This window comes from Gobio gobio (genome assembly GCF_949357685.1).
Source record: "Gobio gobio genome assembly, chromosome: 2".
NCBI lineage: Eukaryota > Metazoa > Chordata > Actinopteri > Cypriniformes > Gobionidae > Gobio > Gobio gobio.
In genome coordinates, this window is record NC_137098.1 from 55,975,359 (window position 1) to 55,989,962 (window position 14,604).

The following is a 14,604-nucleotide window of genomic DNA, read 5'->3' on the forward strand; positions in this document are numbered from 1 at the left end:
ATTTTATGGAAACATTTTAGTCTCGTTTTTTTGCGTCAACAATAATGCATGTTAATTTAGTCTTAGTCAGCGTTTTTGGACATTGGCACAGTCTCGTCTCGTATTCGTCATGGAAAAAAAGGTTGTTGACGAATATATTTATTCTCGTCTCGTCTGACGAAATTAACACTGTGCCAGGCACATGATCCAAAAGGGTTGTACCTAGTCTCTAAATGAGTCATGGAAATATGCAATAAACCAATCAGAGTCTCATCTCCCATTCCCTTTAAAAGCCAGTTGCGCTTGCACCTTGGCGGAATTTGCGAGCGGAAAGACTGAACGCTCTCCAGAGAGGAATCCTTTTATTTTTAATATTTAAAAATGTTTATGTGCTGCTGCACGTCCCTGTGAACTTCTTTCTGAAACGCGTCACAAAAATACACAAACTTTTTTTCTTTAGAGAGCTTGAAGTGTCTACTTTTAAATGAAGTCGTACTGAAAACAAATATTCTCTTTATGTTTATCTAATCTGTATGAAACCAACAAGAGGTACAATCTTCCCCGTCTGACCTCATTTTCTAAATGTGAAGAAGATATATTTGAAGAAGATGCACTGTGAGGAATACGCCTTGAATTTAGCCTTGAAATGTATTATCATTTGTTTTAGTGATTTATTTTATATTAAAAAAGTGTGATATGATCATGTTTGCTGCAGCATCGCATGCTCAAAGTCTGTGACTGCAGCTTCACGCTCCAAATACAATACAAGTTCATTTGTTGGTGTTATTTTATTAAATATTTTTGCACCCAGAAACAAGTTAGGTGACAAAATGTTTCATTAAGTTTCAGCATAGAAGAGTGAAGAACAAAAAGACAGGATTCCTAAAATGACTGAGCTTAAAAGAAAAGAAAAGCCCAGGAAAAAGAGCGAGTTCTCTCAGGGTGTTGTGTTAACTTATAAAAAAAAACCCCTGACAAATAGCAGGTCTTCAAGAGTGACGGAACAAGCCAATATATTTCGCCCTCAGGTCGGTAATATTTTCCCTAATAAAACATGAACGCTCTAATGGTGTCAAACAAGGGCAAACATCTTTCGAACAGCACTGACACTCAGCCTGGTTTATAACAAGGGGTTTCAGAGCAAAAACTAAGACCTACTGCCACAGGAAGTGATGTTGCAATGTTGCCAGGTAACAGGCCGCCGTTGCCAGGCGCAGTGCTGGTCGGGGAGCGTTTTTTTGTTCTGCCGATGGACGCATTCCACTCGGCGGGACTGGAAGCCGCTGCCGCACGCCACGGTGCACGTCCTCCACGGTAACACCTTCCAGTGCACGTCACACATATCGGATGAGCAGTTCCTCACGGACGACGGCCTGAGAGGTGTTTGGGAATCAGATCATGAAATCTAATACAGCATGCGAGAACAAGCGATGCTAAATATTCCACAACAAGTCTGGCACCTTTCTTTTGGGTCACATGTTCTGGACGTGGAGTTGCTGAAGTGTCTGCATGACACCGTTCTGCTCTGTGTGGCCACCGCAGGCCCCAGACAACGACCCGTGCACTGTTGAACACATTAAAACCACAGCATGACAAAGAGGACAGAGTGCAAACAAATGCAGATGCTCTCACACTAAGTAGGTATAAACTACATAGAACTAACTATGGGTATTTGATGATTGTATAAGAATATATTTTTTATTATATCTTACATTTATTTATTAAAAAAAGTAATATTTTAAGTGTATCTTTTTATTTGTATTATTCCTTATAAAAAAATTAAATGTAAAAAAAATTTTTTTTATTATAATATCTCAAATATATTTATTAAAAAATATATATTTTGAAGTGTATATATTTTTTTATTTGTTATTTGTATTCTACAACTGGTCAGTATTGTTTGTTATTATTTTTTACTTTTTGCACATTTAAGTTATTAACTATATTTAAATATTAACCCAGTTTCCTTGCCTAATGTACACATCCATCTAACCAATCCAATCAATTCCCAAAGAAAAAGAAAATCACGTCCTGCCTTGATTACATTGTAAAACTATAACGTTTTCAATATGACAAATGTATTTTCAAAAATACAAACATTCCTCTTAATATAAACCCTCTATGGTACGGTGTTGCCTCCAGGCAACATAGTCTATTTTAGTTTCTTTTTAATACAATGAAACACCAATTTATTGATCAAACCTATTTTAGGGAAGAAGAACTCAAATACTAATCAATGAAAGTGCAAAAAATTGGTCACATGACCCACAGGGGTCCATTTTGTGTCCTGTTTCAGCACATGTGCACAGGTCACATGGCTCCATATTTTCTCAGATGAAAAGTGCATTTTTCACTAGATTCCATCCAGTTAATCACCCACAAAAAATATGAGTCACCTTCACTGGTAAGTAAAGAAGTATTTTCAAGAACTTTACATTATATATCATCAAATGTTTTAGAGTTAATAACAAAAAACTGTGTGTTGCCTCAAGGCAACATTGTACCATAATGGAATCGCATAAGGCCATACCAGACACACTAGATTGGATACAAATATAGTATATTTGTAGGGAAAAGAGTTAAAATTCTCAAAATGTATTAGTAATTCACATACTATAACTGCATATATTATGATCTGCACGTTTTCTATAGCACTTAAAAAAAAGGTATAAAACACAACCGACGAGGGTGAGGATGAGGTGTCATGTGATGAGGAAGATAATAATAATAATAATAATAATAATACATTTTATTTGTAACGCACTTTACATTAAACAAAATCTCAAAGTGCTACAGATTTAAATAAATAAGAATAAATAAAACTGAAAAATAAAGTAACAAATTAATCAAAAGCTCTGCTAAAAAGGTGGGTTTTAAGACCACATTTAAAAACATCAACAGTCTGTGGGATCCGCAAGTGGTCAGGGAGAGCATTCCACAGACGAGGGGCTGCTGAGCAGAAGGCCCGATCTCCCATAGTACAGAGTTTGGTCGTGGGAGTTTTAAGAAGACATGTTGAAAAAATGGAGATGAGGTCATAGTGACAATCTGGCAGGGATAGATCGAAGATGGAGATGAGGATGAAGATGGATATGATAACTTGATATGATAACTTGACACGATATATTGATATGATAACTTGACATGATAACTTGATGTGATGGTTTGGTAATACTTGTGTTCCACGATGGTACAATGTTGCCTGAGAGCAACAGCTGAATTTGAAATATTACTTTTTATTTAATAGGAAATTTGTAATACATTATAAACTGGATAAATGTGTTTGTTCAGGTGTCTGGTTAAAGAAATCGATGTTTTCAATAAATATATTTCTTTTTTCTACATGAAAATGTCAAATCCGTTGTGGTACAATGTTGCTTTGAGGCAACAAACTTTTCAAATATAAATAAATAACAAAATTATGAAATGTTTTATTTCTATTGTTATAGTGTCCTATTTTAAGCAGGAAAAAACACCACAAATATTTCTTTCCTCATTGAAATCATATTGCGTACCATAGAGTGTTATAAGCTCATAAAAGTATAAAACAAATTTTGGGAAATATAATGCTCAAATAAATGCTGTTCTCTTGAACTCTCCATTCATCAGAGAATTCTGAAATAAAAATGAACCACGGTTTCCACAAAAACATTAAGCAGCACAACTGTTTTCAACATTGATAATAATAAGAAATGTTAGAATGATTTCGGAAGGATCACGTGATACTGAAGACATGGTTGCTGTAAATTCAGCTTCGCCATCACAGGAATAAATTACATTTTTAAAATATATTACAAGTCAAAGAATAGCATATAATGGTCGACCAAAATGGATTTTTCATTGGTTATCATCAATTTCAAAATTTCGAAAATCTGCTGTACTGGTTACCAGCTAATGTCAATGATCTCAAAATCGGCAGATTAGTTATACACTAGTTTAGATCATTGTCCCAAATTAAAGACGTTAGACTGAATATAAAAGTGTCAGTAAACGTACCTTCCCCCAGGAGCCTGTGAGCCACTCCACACAGGCGTGAGAGGTGCACTCTTCCCTGTCTTCAGGCCGGGGAGATCCTTCACACGCGGTGCTGGACAGAACCCTCATGCTCCCGGATGCCTCCACCTGCTGACAGGAGACCCGCCTCTCTCTGAAGCCCCGCCCACAGGAACTGGAGCATTTGGACCACACTGTTGACACCCAACTGACATATACAGAAGGCAAACACACCACATTCGCTGGTCAAAAACTGTGTAACTTCATTTGTGTAATGATATAATGACACATGCAAGTATATGATCATTTATAAAGCCACCATATCAACTGTGAAAACACGGTGTTTAATAATTTATAGTGTTTTTTTTCTTCCATTTCCTGAAAAGTTGGAGTTTTGGTCATACAAGGTTTCCGACCGACTGGTTCTTTTGTCTATGTGACAATATGATGCAAATCCAGCCCTGCCCTGACCGTCACAGAAAGAACATGGTTCAAAGTCAGAAGAGCTTCAAAATTCGAATTATAATGTGCTATTTCGTCATTATGATTGGTCCATTTGGTGTTGCTATTGCAGCAGAAATTACACTCTTCAGCTGTAAACAACATCATAGACAGAAAATACACTGCAAATGTTTATTTTTGAAATTATTATCGGACTTGATTTATCTTCACACCAGAGATCCACCTGTATCATCCTATCCTATACTTGACATTTAGCTAGCTGCACATAAGCAATTTTCTTTGCACTCGCACAGTTAAACACACGTTAACCTCAACAAACCTCCAACTTCTAGCTAACTCTGGATATGTGCCATTCCAAACCGACAAGAATATATATCGCCATACATTTCAACAGCGTTCCTAACTGCCGATACATGCGGCTGGATATTTTCGGTTCTTGAAAAAGCACAGGTTGTACCCATGTCACTGGGGAGCTCGGAGCCTCTGCGGGGCATTTGGGGTTGTGTTAGAGCGAGAGAAGCAGTAACAAAGACACGCTTTGTGAGAGGATCTCCCGCTGATGGCTCTGAACTGACGCTAAGCGCTTTTACAGAGCCATATGATTCATGCGCTGAGCCCAGACGCATGGCAATAATCAGATGATGTTTTTGGCATGAACGTATAGAAGTCGGAGAGCGTTTGTATGCACTATCTATCCCGTGTTCTCTGCGAAACCCTGAAACCCTCAATCAATCAGCTCACGATATGAAACGTGGACTATGCTAATGAGTCAGGCTCGGAATATTTCCTCTGCAAAAAAAACCTCCTGCTTGCTTTTATACCAAAGAGGGAGAGTATGCTAATAATATTTAGTTGACAAAATGATTCGTTTAAAGTCAAACTTGAGCTTTTCACTTATTTGAGTTTTATTAATATTTTGAATGAGCTTTTTTTTGGGTATATTTTTAGTTTTCATGTTAATAGACAAATTTAGTTTAAGTTTAGTTACTTAAGTTTAGATATGCTTTGCTTCAATTAACAGAAATGTTTTTAAAAGTTGTAGATAATGATAATAACGCTGTCTTAAATGTCAATGTTTCAAAATCTCTCAATCTTTTCAAAATGAAAAAATGTCAATGAAATTATTAACATTAAATTGCTATTTGTTAATGTAAACATGGCCAATGTAAACATTTCAAATGTGTTGCAAATGCAATTTCACGCCGTCTTTATGAAAAGCATGGTGAAGAATACAATTCTTTAAATAAAATTGCCCCCCAATTTCAAAATAAGGGGCCAAAAAATGCCCCTGCACAATTAAACTACATCTATTATGGCAGTTGCTATTAAAATCAAATGTGAAAATAAATAAAATGTTTGGATCGTGACATTTAGATCTGCTCAGAACTTTTTTCTTTGTGCATTATAACCAATCACATGTGTTTCTGTTGAACTTATGAATGCAATGGCCAATCAGGAACCCTTTAGTCATAAGGAACGTTTTGCTCGCTTTCTGTATAGAATTTATTTCCAGTTTAAATAACTTTTTATCGTTTTTCATGCTACTAAAATAACCCATGTAACTTAATAGTTACCTATGCAAATTATATACATGTCATTCAATTATATTTGAAAGGATCATCACTGCTTCCCATAGACATTAGTGTATATTTTACAAACTATGAATGCTTTTTTGCTAGTTAATTATCTTGTTAGAAACATAAAATAAACATTATGGGCTGGTTTCACAGACATGGCTTAGATTAAGCCAGGATTAAGCCTTAGTTCAATTATGACATTTAAGTACCTTTATAAACATACCTTAGAAAGAAAAAAAAAAACACTAGTGAGCATCTTGAGACAAAACAAAGTCCCTAGAAATCAAACCAAGGAGGCAAATATTGGAAAAGTTCATTTCTGACCTTGGTGATAAAGATAATTCACAATACGTTTTATTCTAAATGTTCTGATTTATCTGCATTGTGTTTTAAAAGGATTTCTGTAGCCAGACCAGTGCGCTGACAAAAAGAAGCTCTAATACACTGACAGCTGATATCTGCTCTTCTCCAGCCCCATTGGACTCATACAGTTTGATTCATGTGCTTCGTTGAGCGTCTGCACAGCCCCTGAAAAGACTGATGCTGGGAAGGGAATGATAGATGGGCTGTTTGATGGAGAGAGGCATTTGGCTGGGAATCAGAGGACCGGGGTGCTGCTCGCAGTCAAATGTATCACAGCTCACAAGATTGTGAAGAGTTCTGCTCTCTTTATATTGAAGTCTATGGAGAGATCCATCAGCAGACGCTCATTTATCAAAGACAGAGTGACTGTCACTGTGTCAGACTTCTAAATCGCTAACGTTCAGAGAATTGGGGTAATTATACAGTAGGTTTGATAGCACAACCATACCGTTTTCGTGGCTTTGTTTACATTGCACCTGATCCTTATTTCTTTTCTTTTCCCAATGACATCTTCCTAGTTATTTAGCAAGTAGTGGAAAATAATCATTTTGTTCAGACAGTGGGGTTATTGTTCAGTTTATTTACATTTATTTTGTTATTTTGGTCTTTAAACCAATGAACCAAATGAGTTTAACAAAATACACACAAACTCAAAGAATCAGTAAAATCCTTTTTTTAAATCAGTAAAACTACAACAAGGTTGTTAGCATAATGACCTATTACACCCTTTTGTAAAGTCTTGGTTTTGTTTTTAGGGTCTACTAGAACAGTTTTCGTGCTTGAATGTTTAAAAAAACACCTTCTTTTTCCACATGCTTTTCATTGATGCAACTCCTATCTTCCCAGTCTGTCAGTAACGTTCCGTTTAGTTTCTGTTTAGCGTTTGTCTATGAAGCCCCTCCTTCCGAAAAGCATGTTTCAGAAATGTCACACCCCTTACCCTTTTTTTGTGTATGCCTTGGGCAGTAATTATTATAATGAGGAATATTGTGACGTTTTCATTCCCGGAGGAAAACTTAAGACTACAATGGAGGCGTTTCAGGGAGTTCAGAAACAGAAACTCCTGTAAGAGTAGTTTGTAACTTTGCAGACATTTTTCATGCTCAAACGGCAACATTGCACATTAAAGAAAGTGTAAAATGTAACAAAGCATATTAATAGGACCTCCTAAAGTGTTACTATAAAATCTCACAATCACCTCAGTTCCACCATAAAGATTTTATCAGAAATGAACCATGTACTAAACCATTCTACTCTACAAACATGCAGACTGCGTCATGCCTAATGAAGGTTCTCAACGCTTCAGATTATTAAGTACATGTATTTATTTACTTATGGAAGCTTACCTGGGAGGGCAGTCCAGGAGGTTACACGGTTGTGTTTGACTGATTGGTTTGGGAAGATGATGACAGGCCGAATGAGGCGTCTCCCTGCCCTCTGACGTCAGACATCGTACCTTCCTCATCTGAGTCCCTCTGTGGCCACAGGAAGCGCTGCATGTGCTCCACTCGCCCAAACGCCACTCAAACTCTAAAACCCGGAAAAAAGACAAAAAGAAATTTACGCACAATTAGGGATGACATTCAAATTCTGAATACCAATAAGCAGATAATTATTTAAAAGTGACTTAAAACAGATTTTAGTTTTTTGTCAGTAGTATATGTTTCTATAGTGTAAAATAGTATAGAATATTGATCATCTTTTAATTATCCATTCAATTCTAGACTGGACTTAATACATTAAAAATAAAACGCTAAAACTAAAATAAGATGTTTTAAATGCTACATCACATAGCATTATAAGTATAATGTTTGGGCTCAGTAAGATTAAAAAAATAAAAATAAATTAGGGATGGACGATATATCGGCCACCATATCGGTATCAGCTGATATATGTTTGTTTTTAATGTTATCGTTATCGACCAGATATGAAAATTTGGCCGATATATTAAAGCTGACAAATAATAGATTATTTCCTTCCGCTGAGACACTTCAGATGTGAACTGTTCGCCATGATGGCTTTGTTTGAATTGCTTGAAATATGATTGGAATAACTTCAAAAAGGAAAATACAGTTAAGTGCAACATGTGCAACACATCTGTCATATAAGCAACATAAAATTATAATGAGAACATCATTACAATTGTGTGCTTAATGGTGAGACTTTAGTTTTTTTAATCAGGCCCTCAAATATTATATAAAAATGTGGATTTATATTTATCGGCCAAATATTCGGTTATCAGCTTTTTAATAAATAATTATCGTATCAGCCAAAAAATTTAATATTGGTGCATCACTAAAGTATTTCCTTTCAGCACGGATGCATGAAACTAATCAAAAATGACAGTAAATACTTTTACACTGTAACATTTTTTTTTTGAACTTTCTAATTATTAAAGAATGTATCACGGTTTACACAATAATATTAACATTGAAAATAATACGAGCTGTTTCCTGAACAGCAAATCAGCATATTAAAATGATTTCTGAAGGATCATGTGACACTGAAGACTGGAGTAATGATGCTGAAAATTGTCTATATTAAAACATATTTAAAAAGAAAACAGTTATTTTAAATTGAAGTAATATTGTGAACATTTGACTGTATTTTAGATTAAAATAAATTAAGTCCTGGTGAGCATAAGACACTTTCAAAAACATTAAAATATTTTATCAACCCCAAACTTTTGAATGGTTAGTGTACATGACTGCAAATGCAATCTATGTGAAGGTTTACATGACAACAATGTACTAAAAACTGAAAACTTTTTCAATGTACTAAAAACTGAAAACTGTTTTTGAAAAGTGCGTACAGACAACAACGTTGTCAAAAAGATCCCAGTTCACATGGATCCACGAAAATGACTACAAACACTGTTTTATGCATGCCAGGCAGGCCAGCAGTTGGCGATGTCACTATAGACTGAACATGTAATATGACATTACAGTATTGTTTTCAAAAACGTGCACTTTGAAACTCATTTTCAAAAATGTACATTTTCAGGCCCCTAAAAGGCCGTTGTCGTGTAAATGAACAGCCAAAAGGCATACAAGTTTAACATTTTTAGTTAAAAACTGTGTCGTTCTGTTAAGTTATTTAAAAAATGCTGTGTAAAAGCCTCCCAAATATAAAAATAGGAAAAATGAGCATGCACCATTAAATACTGGCCAATATATATCCAACATAAACAGATACAAAAAAAAGGAAGAAAAAAAAAAGTAATATTTGTCAATAACTGTTATGGTACCGATATATCATGCATCCCTAAAAACATTATATTTATGTACACTCTAAACATGCAGCAATATGTTCAGTGAAGTTCAATTATAAAGGACGAAACAGGTATGGCATGAATCAATATCATAGCATCAGGCAAGTATGATCGGAGAAGAACCACTATTACTCAAGTAGCTGCCAAATCGCCTGATTCAAAGTGAAAGGTTATAGAGACCATTTACAAGCCCTTAAAGGTTTCTAGGAATCTGGGCTTGAATATCAACACACAATCGTCTCTGGCATTGAGCAGGAACTGAAAAGAAGACGAGGCTTTAACAAGACACAAATGAGCTCTCCGAGCGGTTGGTTCTCTACAAGACAGAACTGATGTCCAATTCATGTCCAAGCCTTCAACATAGAGCATTACAATTTTACTTTCCTGTCTATTCTGGGTTTTGAGTTTTATCGGAAGACAGCAGCAATTTCTCATTCACACTCTTTTATACTAGTACTTTTTATGTGGGTTTTTGCTGCTTTTTTATTGTCACATTACAACAAAAAGACACACAAACCCAGTCGAAAATAACACTGCATGAATAAAGAACAAAAACACATTACAATTGCAATTGTACATAATTCTTAAATACCTAAGATAAAGCTAATTAAAAAATAAATAAAAAATATATGTAATATTTTAGATAATGGATAATAGATGATGATATTAGTGCAAGAAAAGTTTTGAAGATCTTTAATGCCTTGTGTTTTTTTTTTTTTATATTTACCCTTATTTATTTTGAATACTTCTCATCCTTTGCTTGGTGTCATGTGATGTTTGCTTTGTATGCTTTCTCTTCAATGATAGCTTTTTTTTTTTTTTAAATGAAGACTTTTTTTGTTCTGGGCTGAAAGCTTAGATGACATGAGCTTGCCAAGATGAATTGTGGAATTGCCTCCGCTGTGAAGGATATATGCAGTGATCCTTTAAAGCTTGGATAAAGAAGCTATCTTAATATGAAAGCCTTCAAATCAATAGCGTGCATCTGATGGTTGTTTACATAGGAAATGTTGAAATGTTGTTTACGCAGGATCACTGGGATTTAACAAAAAGCCAAATAGTGATTTTTGCATGTTTTGTGTAAAAACCAGCATTGTTTAATACTGCACATGTTGGCAGATGCAGTATTTCATCTGGGTATCACATGCATGCATACTGCGCATATACACACTGCACAATGAGCTTCATGGTACTATCTAAAAGCTTCAAAATAATAGTTACAATATTTAAAACGTCCATTTTAACACTTATGTGTGCAAAAACATTACAAGAGAGAGTCTTTTTGAATGCCATTGACTTTTCTGCTGTGCCCTGTGCAGTAAATGCGGTGTAGAATGGAGTGTTTCAGATGCTTCAGTCCAAACACACATCTGATTCCAGATCAGTTTGAAATGGGATGTATGTTGTTGGGACTGAAAAGATTTGAAAAAAATCAGCTGCTCAAACATTTTTCAACACTTTTCAACATCATAATATCTTTATATAAGAATGTATTCTCTCAGTTCGTCCTTTGCTCTTTTGACCACTTCTGTAACAAGTGTAATGGTTTGTTTCTAGATTCATCTTTGCGATGGCGAATGCAATTCTTTTAATCAACATGGCGGCATTTGCACTCATTGAATCCGCATGATTCATGGGTTCACAGAGATCATCGCAAATGGAAAGGCTGCAAACTGCAAAGCCAATTGGGTGCCATCTGCTTCGTTACTGAATGAATCAGCAGTTTTTAACAAATCAGTTGAATGAATGATTCAATGACTCAATCATTAAAGGGTAACTTCAGTGATTTAGCATTAAGCTTTGTATCAGTAGAAACCCCGTAGTATATTTGAATTATATTACTTTCCCCCCTCATATCCCCCTGAGACGAGAGAATTATGCACTTTATTTCTGGAAAAATTCCTCAGATGACGCAAATATCTTCATTTTGCGTCATCTGAGGATTTTTTGGCCAGAGGCTAGAGACTATAGCCAGTAGAAGGAGCTGTTCCGCATGTTTTCAACCCGCCCACAGGGAAGAGATCTCACTCACAGAATGTAAATGTGCTCGGTTCGGCCTCGGGCATTCATAACGGAGCGGTGCAGAGCAAAGTGAGTGTTTCAACTTTTCAATGAATTCTTATGAAAGTTTAGCTACCATATGCGATCTGAAAACACGCCAGACTGGACATGCGCTGAGAATGACAGCCGCGCTTAACTCAGCTCAGGGTGTAGGGAGTGGCCTCGTAGGGCAGCGAAGCAAGTGCATTCTGAGACAACATGAGACAAAAATACATTTTCTGTCTTTTCTCAGTCTAGAAGGCACTAAATTCAAAAATAATTTCACATTTCTACTACATAAATGACAGTTTAAATACACATTCATCTTCCAAGCTCTGAAGTACCCCTTTAAGACTTACCGCCACCTACTGGTAGTTTGATTTTCCTATTTAAAAGTAGGCCTATTTTATCCTAGAAATCTAGACGCACCCTAGCGGCAGCAAATCTTATTTGACGCCAGGGCGTCTAGCAACTCTCCGTTGGTTTGCGAGCTGGGAAAAAAAAACTCTAGTCAGGCCAATCACATTGAGTCGGTGGGCGGGCTTAACATAATGACGACAGAGTCATCTGATGTGGGTCTGGCTTGTCACGCTAGGCCTATTTATTTATTTTTTCCTAACATTTCATATTTCTGTATTGTTTACAATGATTTCATTTGATTGGTAAAAATAGCCAGTTATTCTTTCAATAAAGTATTCAGAGATGGTCTGTTTTCATTTATCTATGTATTTTTGCAAATTTGGTTCATTTTGTAGAATTCATTTTGCACGGTATCGTGATACCACTTGGTATTGTGATACTTCAGCTGGCATAGTTTCCTAAGATGTTTATGGTATTGTGACATCCCTACTCAATGCTTTTCCAAAACTAAAGAGAGCTCTCGTTTCCCCTCACCCATATTGTTTCTCTTCACACTTACCTTGTGAAAGCACATAAATCCAAGCTGTGAGACGCTGTTGGTTGCTGGTCTGTGTTTGGCACTCGTAACGTCCGTCAAATTTCCCTCCGTGCGTATTCATCTCCAGAACACGTCCTCCCACCAGCATGCGGTAGCTCACGCCTGGACTCTGCTTCAGGGTCTGATTCTGATAGGACCACTTGATGGGCTTCCTGTGACTGGGGACCACCGGACAGCCTAAAGGGGTTATGGGTGAATTTTAAGAGGAAATGGACTTGACATTTGTAATTAGTCTTAAAAAGCAAGCCATTTATTCACTAAAGTCTGCAAAACATGCACTAAAAAGCATTTAAGACTCAATGAAACAGTCTTGCTGGAAATCTGAACTCACAAACACAAAGAAACAAGAATGAGTGCTATAAAGGCTGTCCAAATTGTCAAACACATACAGTTAACTCACATCCCTGTGGAGTTAGAAATTCATGTATGTCATAGAAGGAAACATCTCTCAAGTTTTAATTGGTATTTTTGTGATGGTTCTTCAAATTCTTGAAATCCGTCATACACAATAATAAATGGGAAATTATGTAGGTAAGGCTAATTATATGGTTTAAATTTCAAAGCAATCTTATATCATTTAAACAACATGAAAAAAAGCCATACCTATCCTTAAGATATCTCCTGGTTTGACCGTGACGCTGGTGCCGATCACAGAGGCCATCAGAACCCTCTTCCTGTTCATCTCCTTTGAAGACTGGTGCTCAGATTCACCCAAAGATCCTCCTGCCATCAAAAGAGCGCAGTGTCATCAAACGCAATCAACCAAAGCATTCCTATAGGTAGATTATTCGTGTTTTTTTGATGGTTGAACGACCTCAAGTAGTTGAATTATTATTCTTAGTCAGAGCATTTTTCTAATCAGCAGAGAGATTACGGCTGACTGTAATGGAGACAGAAATGACCTCAATTAATGAAATACTGAGGGAAGTTGTCATCAAGAGTCCAAACAAGGCCTCGACTGCCTTCTGTATGTGGCCTATGAGATCTCCGGCCTCTATAAAGAAGGGCATATTTCTTCATTTCGCTGCATGGATGGATTTTACCACCCCTGTAGGCTGTAGGTCTCACGTTATTTCTCAGCAAGACGCGCCAAACGATGCCAATATCAATATGCAACTCGCAAATCTCCCGCTGAGTTAGCTGACTTTGTTGGAAACGGAGCCAACCCACAAAGTGTGGTTCACTTAGCACCGAAGCGCTGTCGTGCAAGGATTTCCCTGTCACCGGGCGAAGTGTCGACTGACATATGGCTACTATGGGAATCGCTACTCACCCGCCACACGTAGCAGGCTGGAGGCCACCGATTTTCCAATGCTGTTGGCAGCCACACAGGAGTAGGTGCCGTAGTCTTGCAGTGTGAGGTTTCTCAAGAGCAGAGATCCATTCAGCAGGGGACTAGCGCTGGCGCCTAGCGAACCCTCCTTGTGGTGCCAGCTCACTGTTGGCCGAGGGACACCTGTTCAGAGACAAACGTCAAGTCACTCTCAATCAATCAATTCCCACTCAAGTCTGGAGCTGACACTAATCACCACTTTCTATGAGTAGGGTACAATTTGGTGTCCCATTACTTTTTAAAGGTGTTGGAAGGAGAAATTTTATGTTGTCAGAAACGTTAGGTAAACTATTATTTAGCACAGCATGAAGATAAAGTATTTTTAAAGGTGTCAAATATCTGTATCCTGCGCTCAAAATGGTGATTTTGGCCTGTCCTACCTTATGACCTTTTTGACTCTATCTAACAATTAAAACAGTTCATACTGTTTAATTGTATTTGAATAATTTTAACCTCTTAAAGGGTAACTAAACCCAAACCAACATTTTTTAGTTAATGATCTGCAAGACTGGGGCTTTATTAATGCTGTTCATTGATTCGAGTAAATGTTTTGACATTTGGGTATAAAGTGTTTTAATTCTATAATTTATGGTGTAAAACCGTCTGTGTGCTGCCCTCTTAAGGTTGA

General features: G+C 36.7%; 1 protein-coding gene across 1 annotated transcript in view; it reads right to left on the bottom strand.

Moving 5' to 3' along the window:
- adamtsl3 (ADAMTS-like 3) overlaps nt 1-14,604 on the bottom strand; it is a 211,021-nt gene that overhangs the window by 8,494 nt on the left and 187,923 nt on the right. The window contains exons 24-30 of the mRNA XM_079802035.1: nt 13,917-14,099; nt 13,247-13,366; nt 12,605-12,820; nt 7,721-7,904; nt 3,976-4,180; nt 1,440-1,543; nt 1,138-1,352 (exon numbers count right to left, since the gene is read on the bottom strand). Of these exons, the coding sequence (XP_079658161.1) occupies nt 1,138-1,352; nt 1,440-1,543; nt 3,976-4,180; nt 7,721-7,904; nt 12,605-12,820; nt 13,247-13,366; nt 13,917-14,099 (1,227 nt within the window). The remainder of the gene's footprint in view (nt 1-1,137; nt 1,353-1,439; nt 1,544-3,975; nt 4,181-7,720; nt 7,905-12,604; nt 12,821-13,246; nt 13,367-13,916; nt 14,100-14,604) is intronic.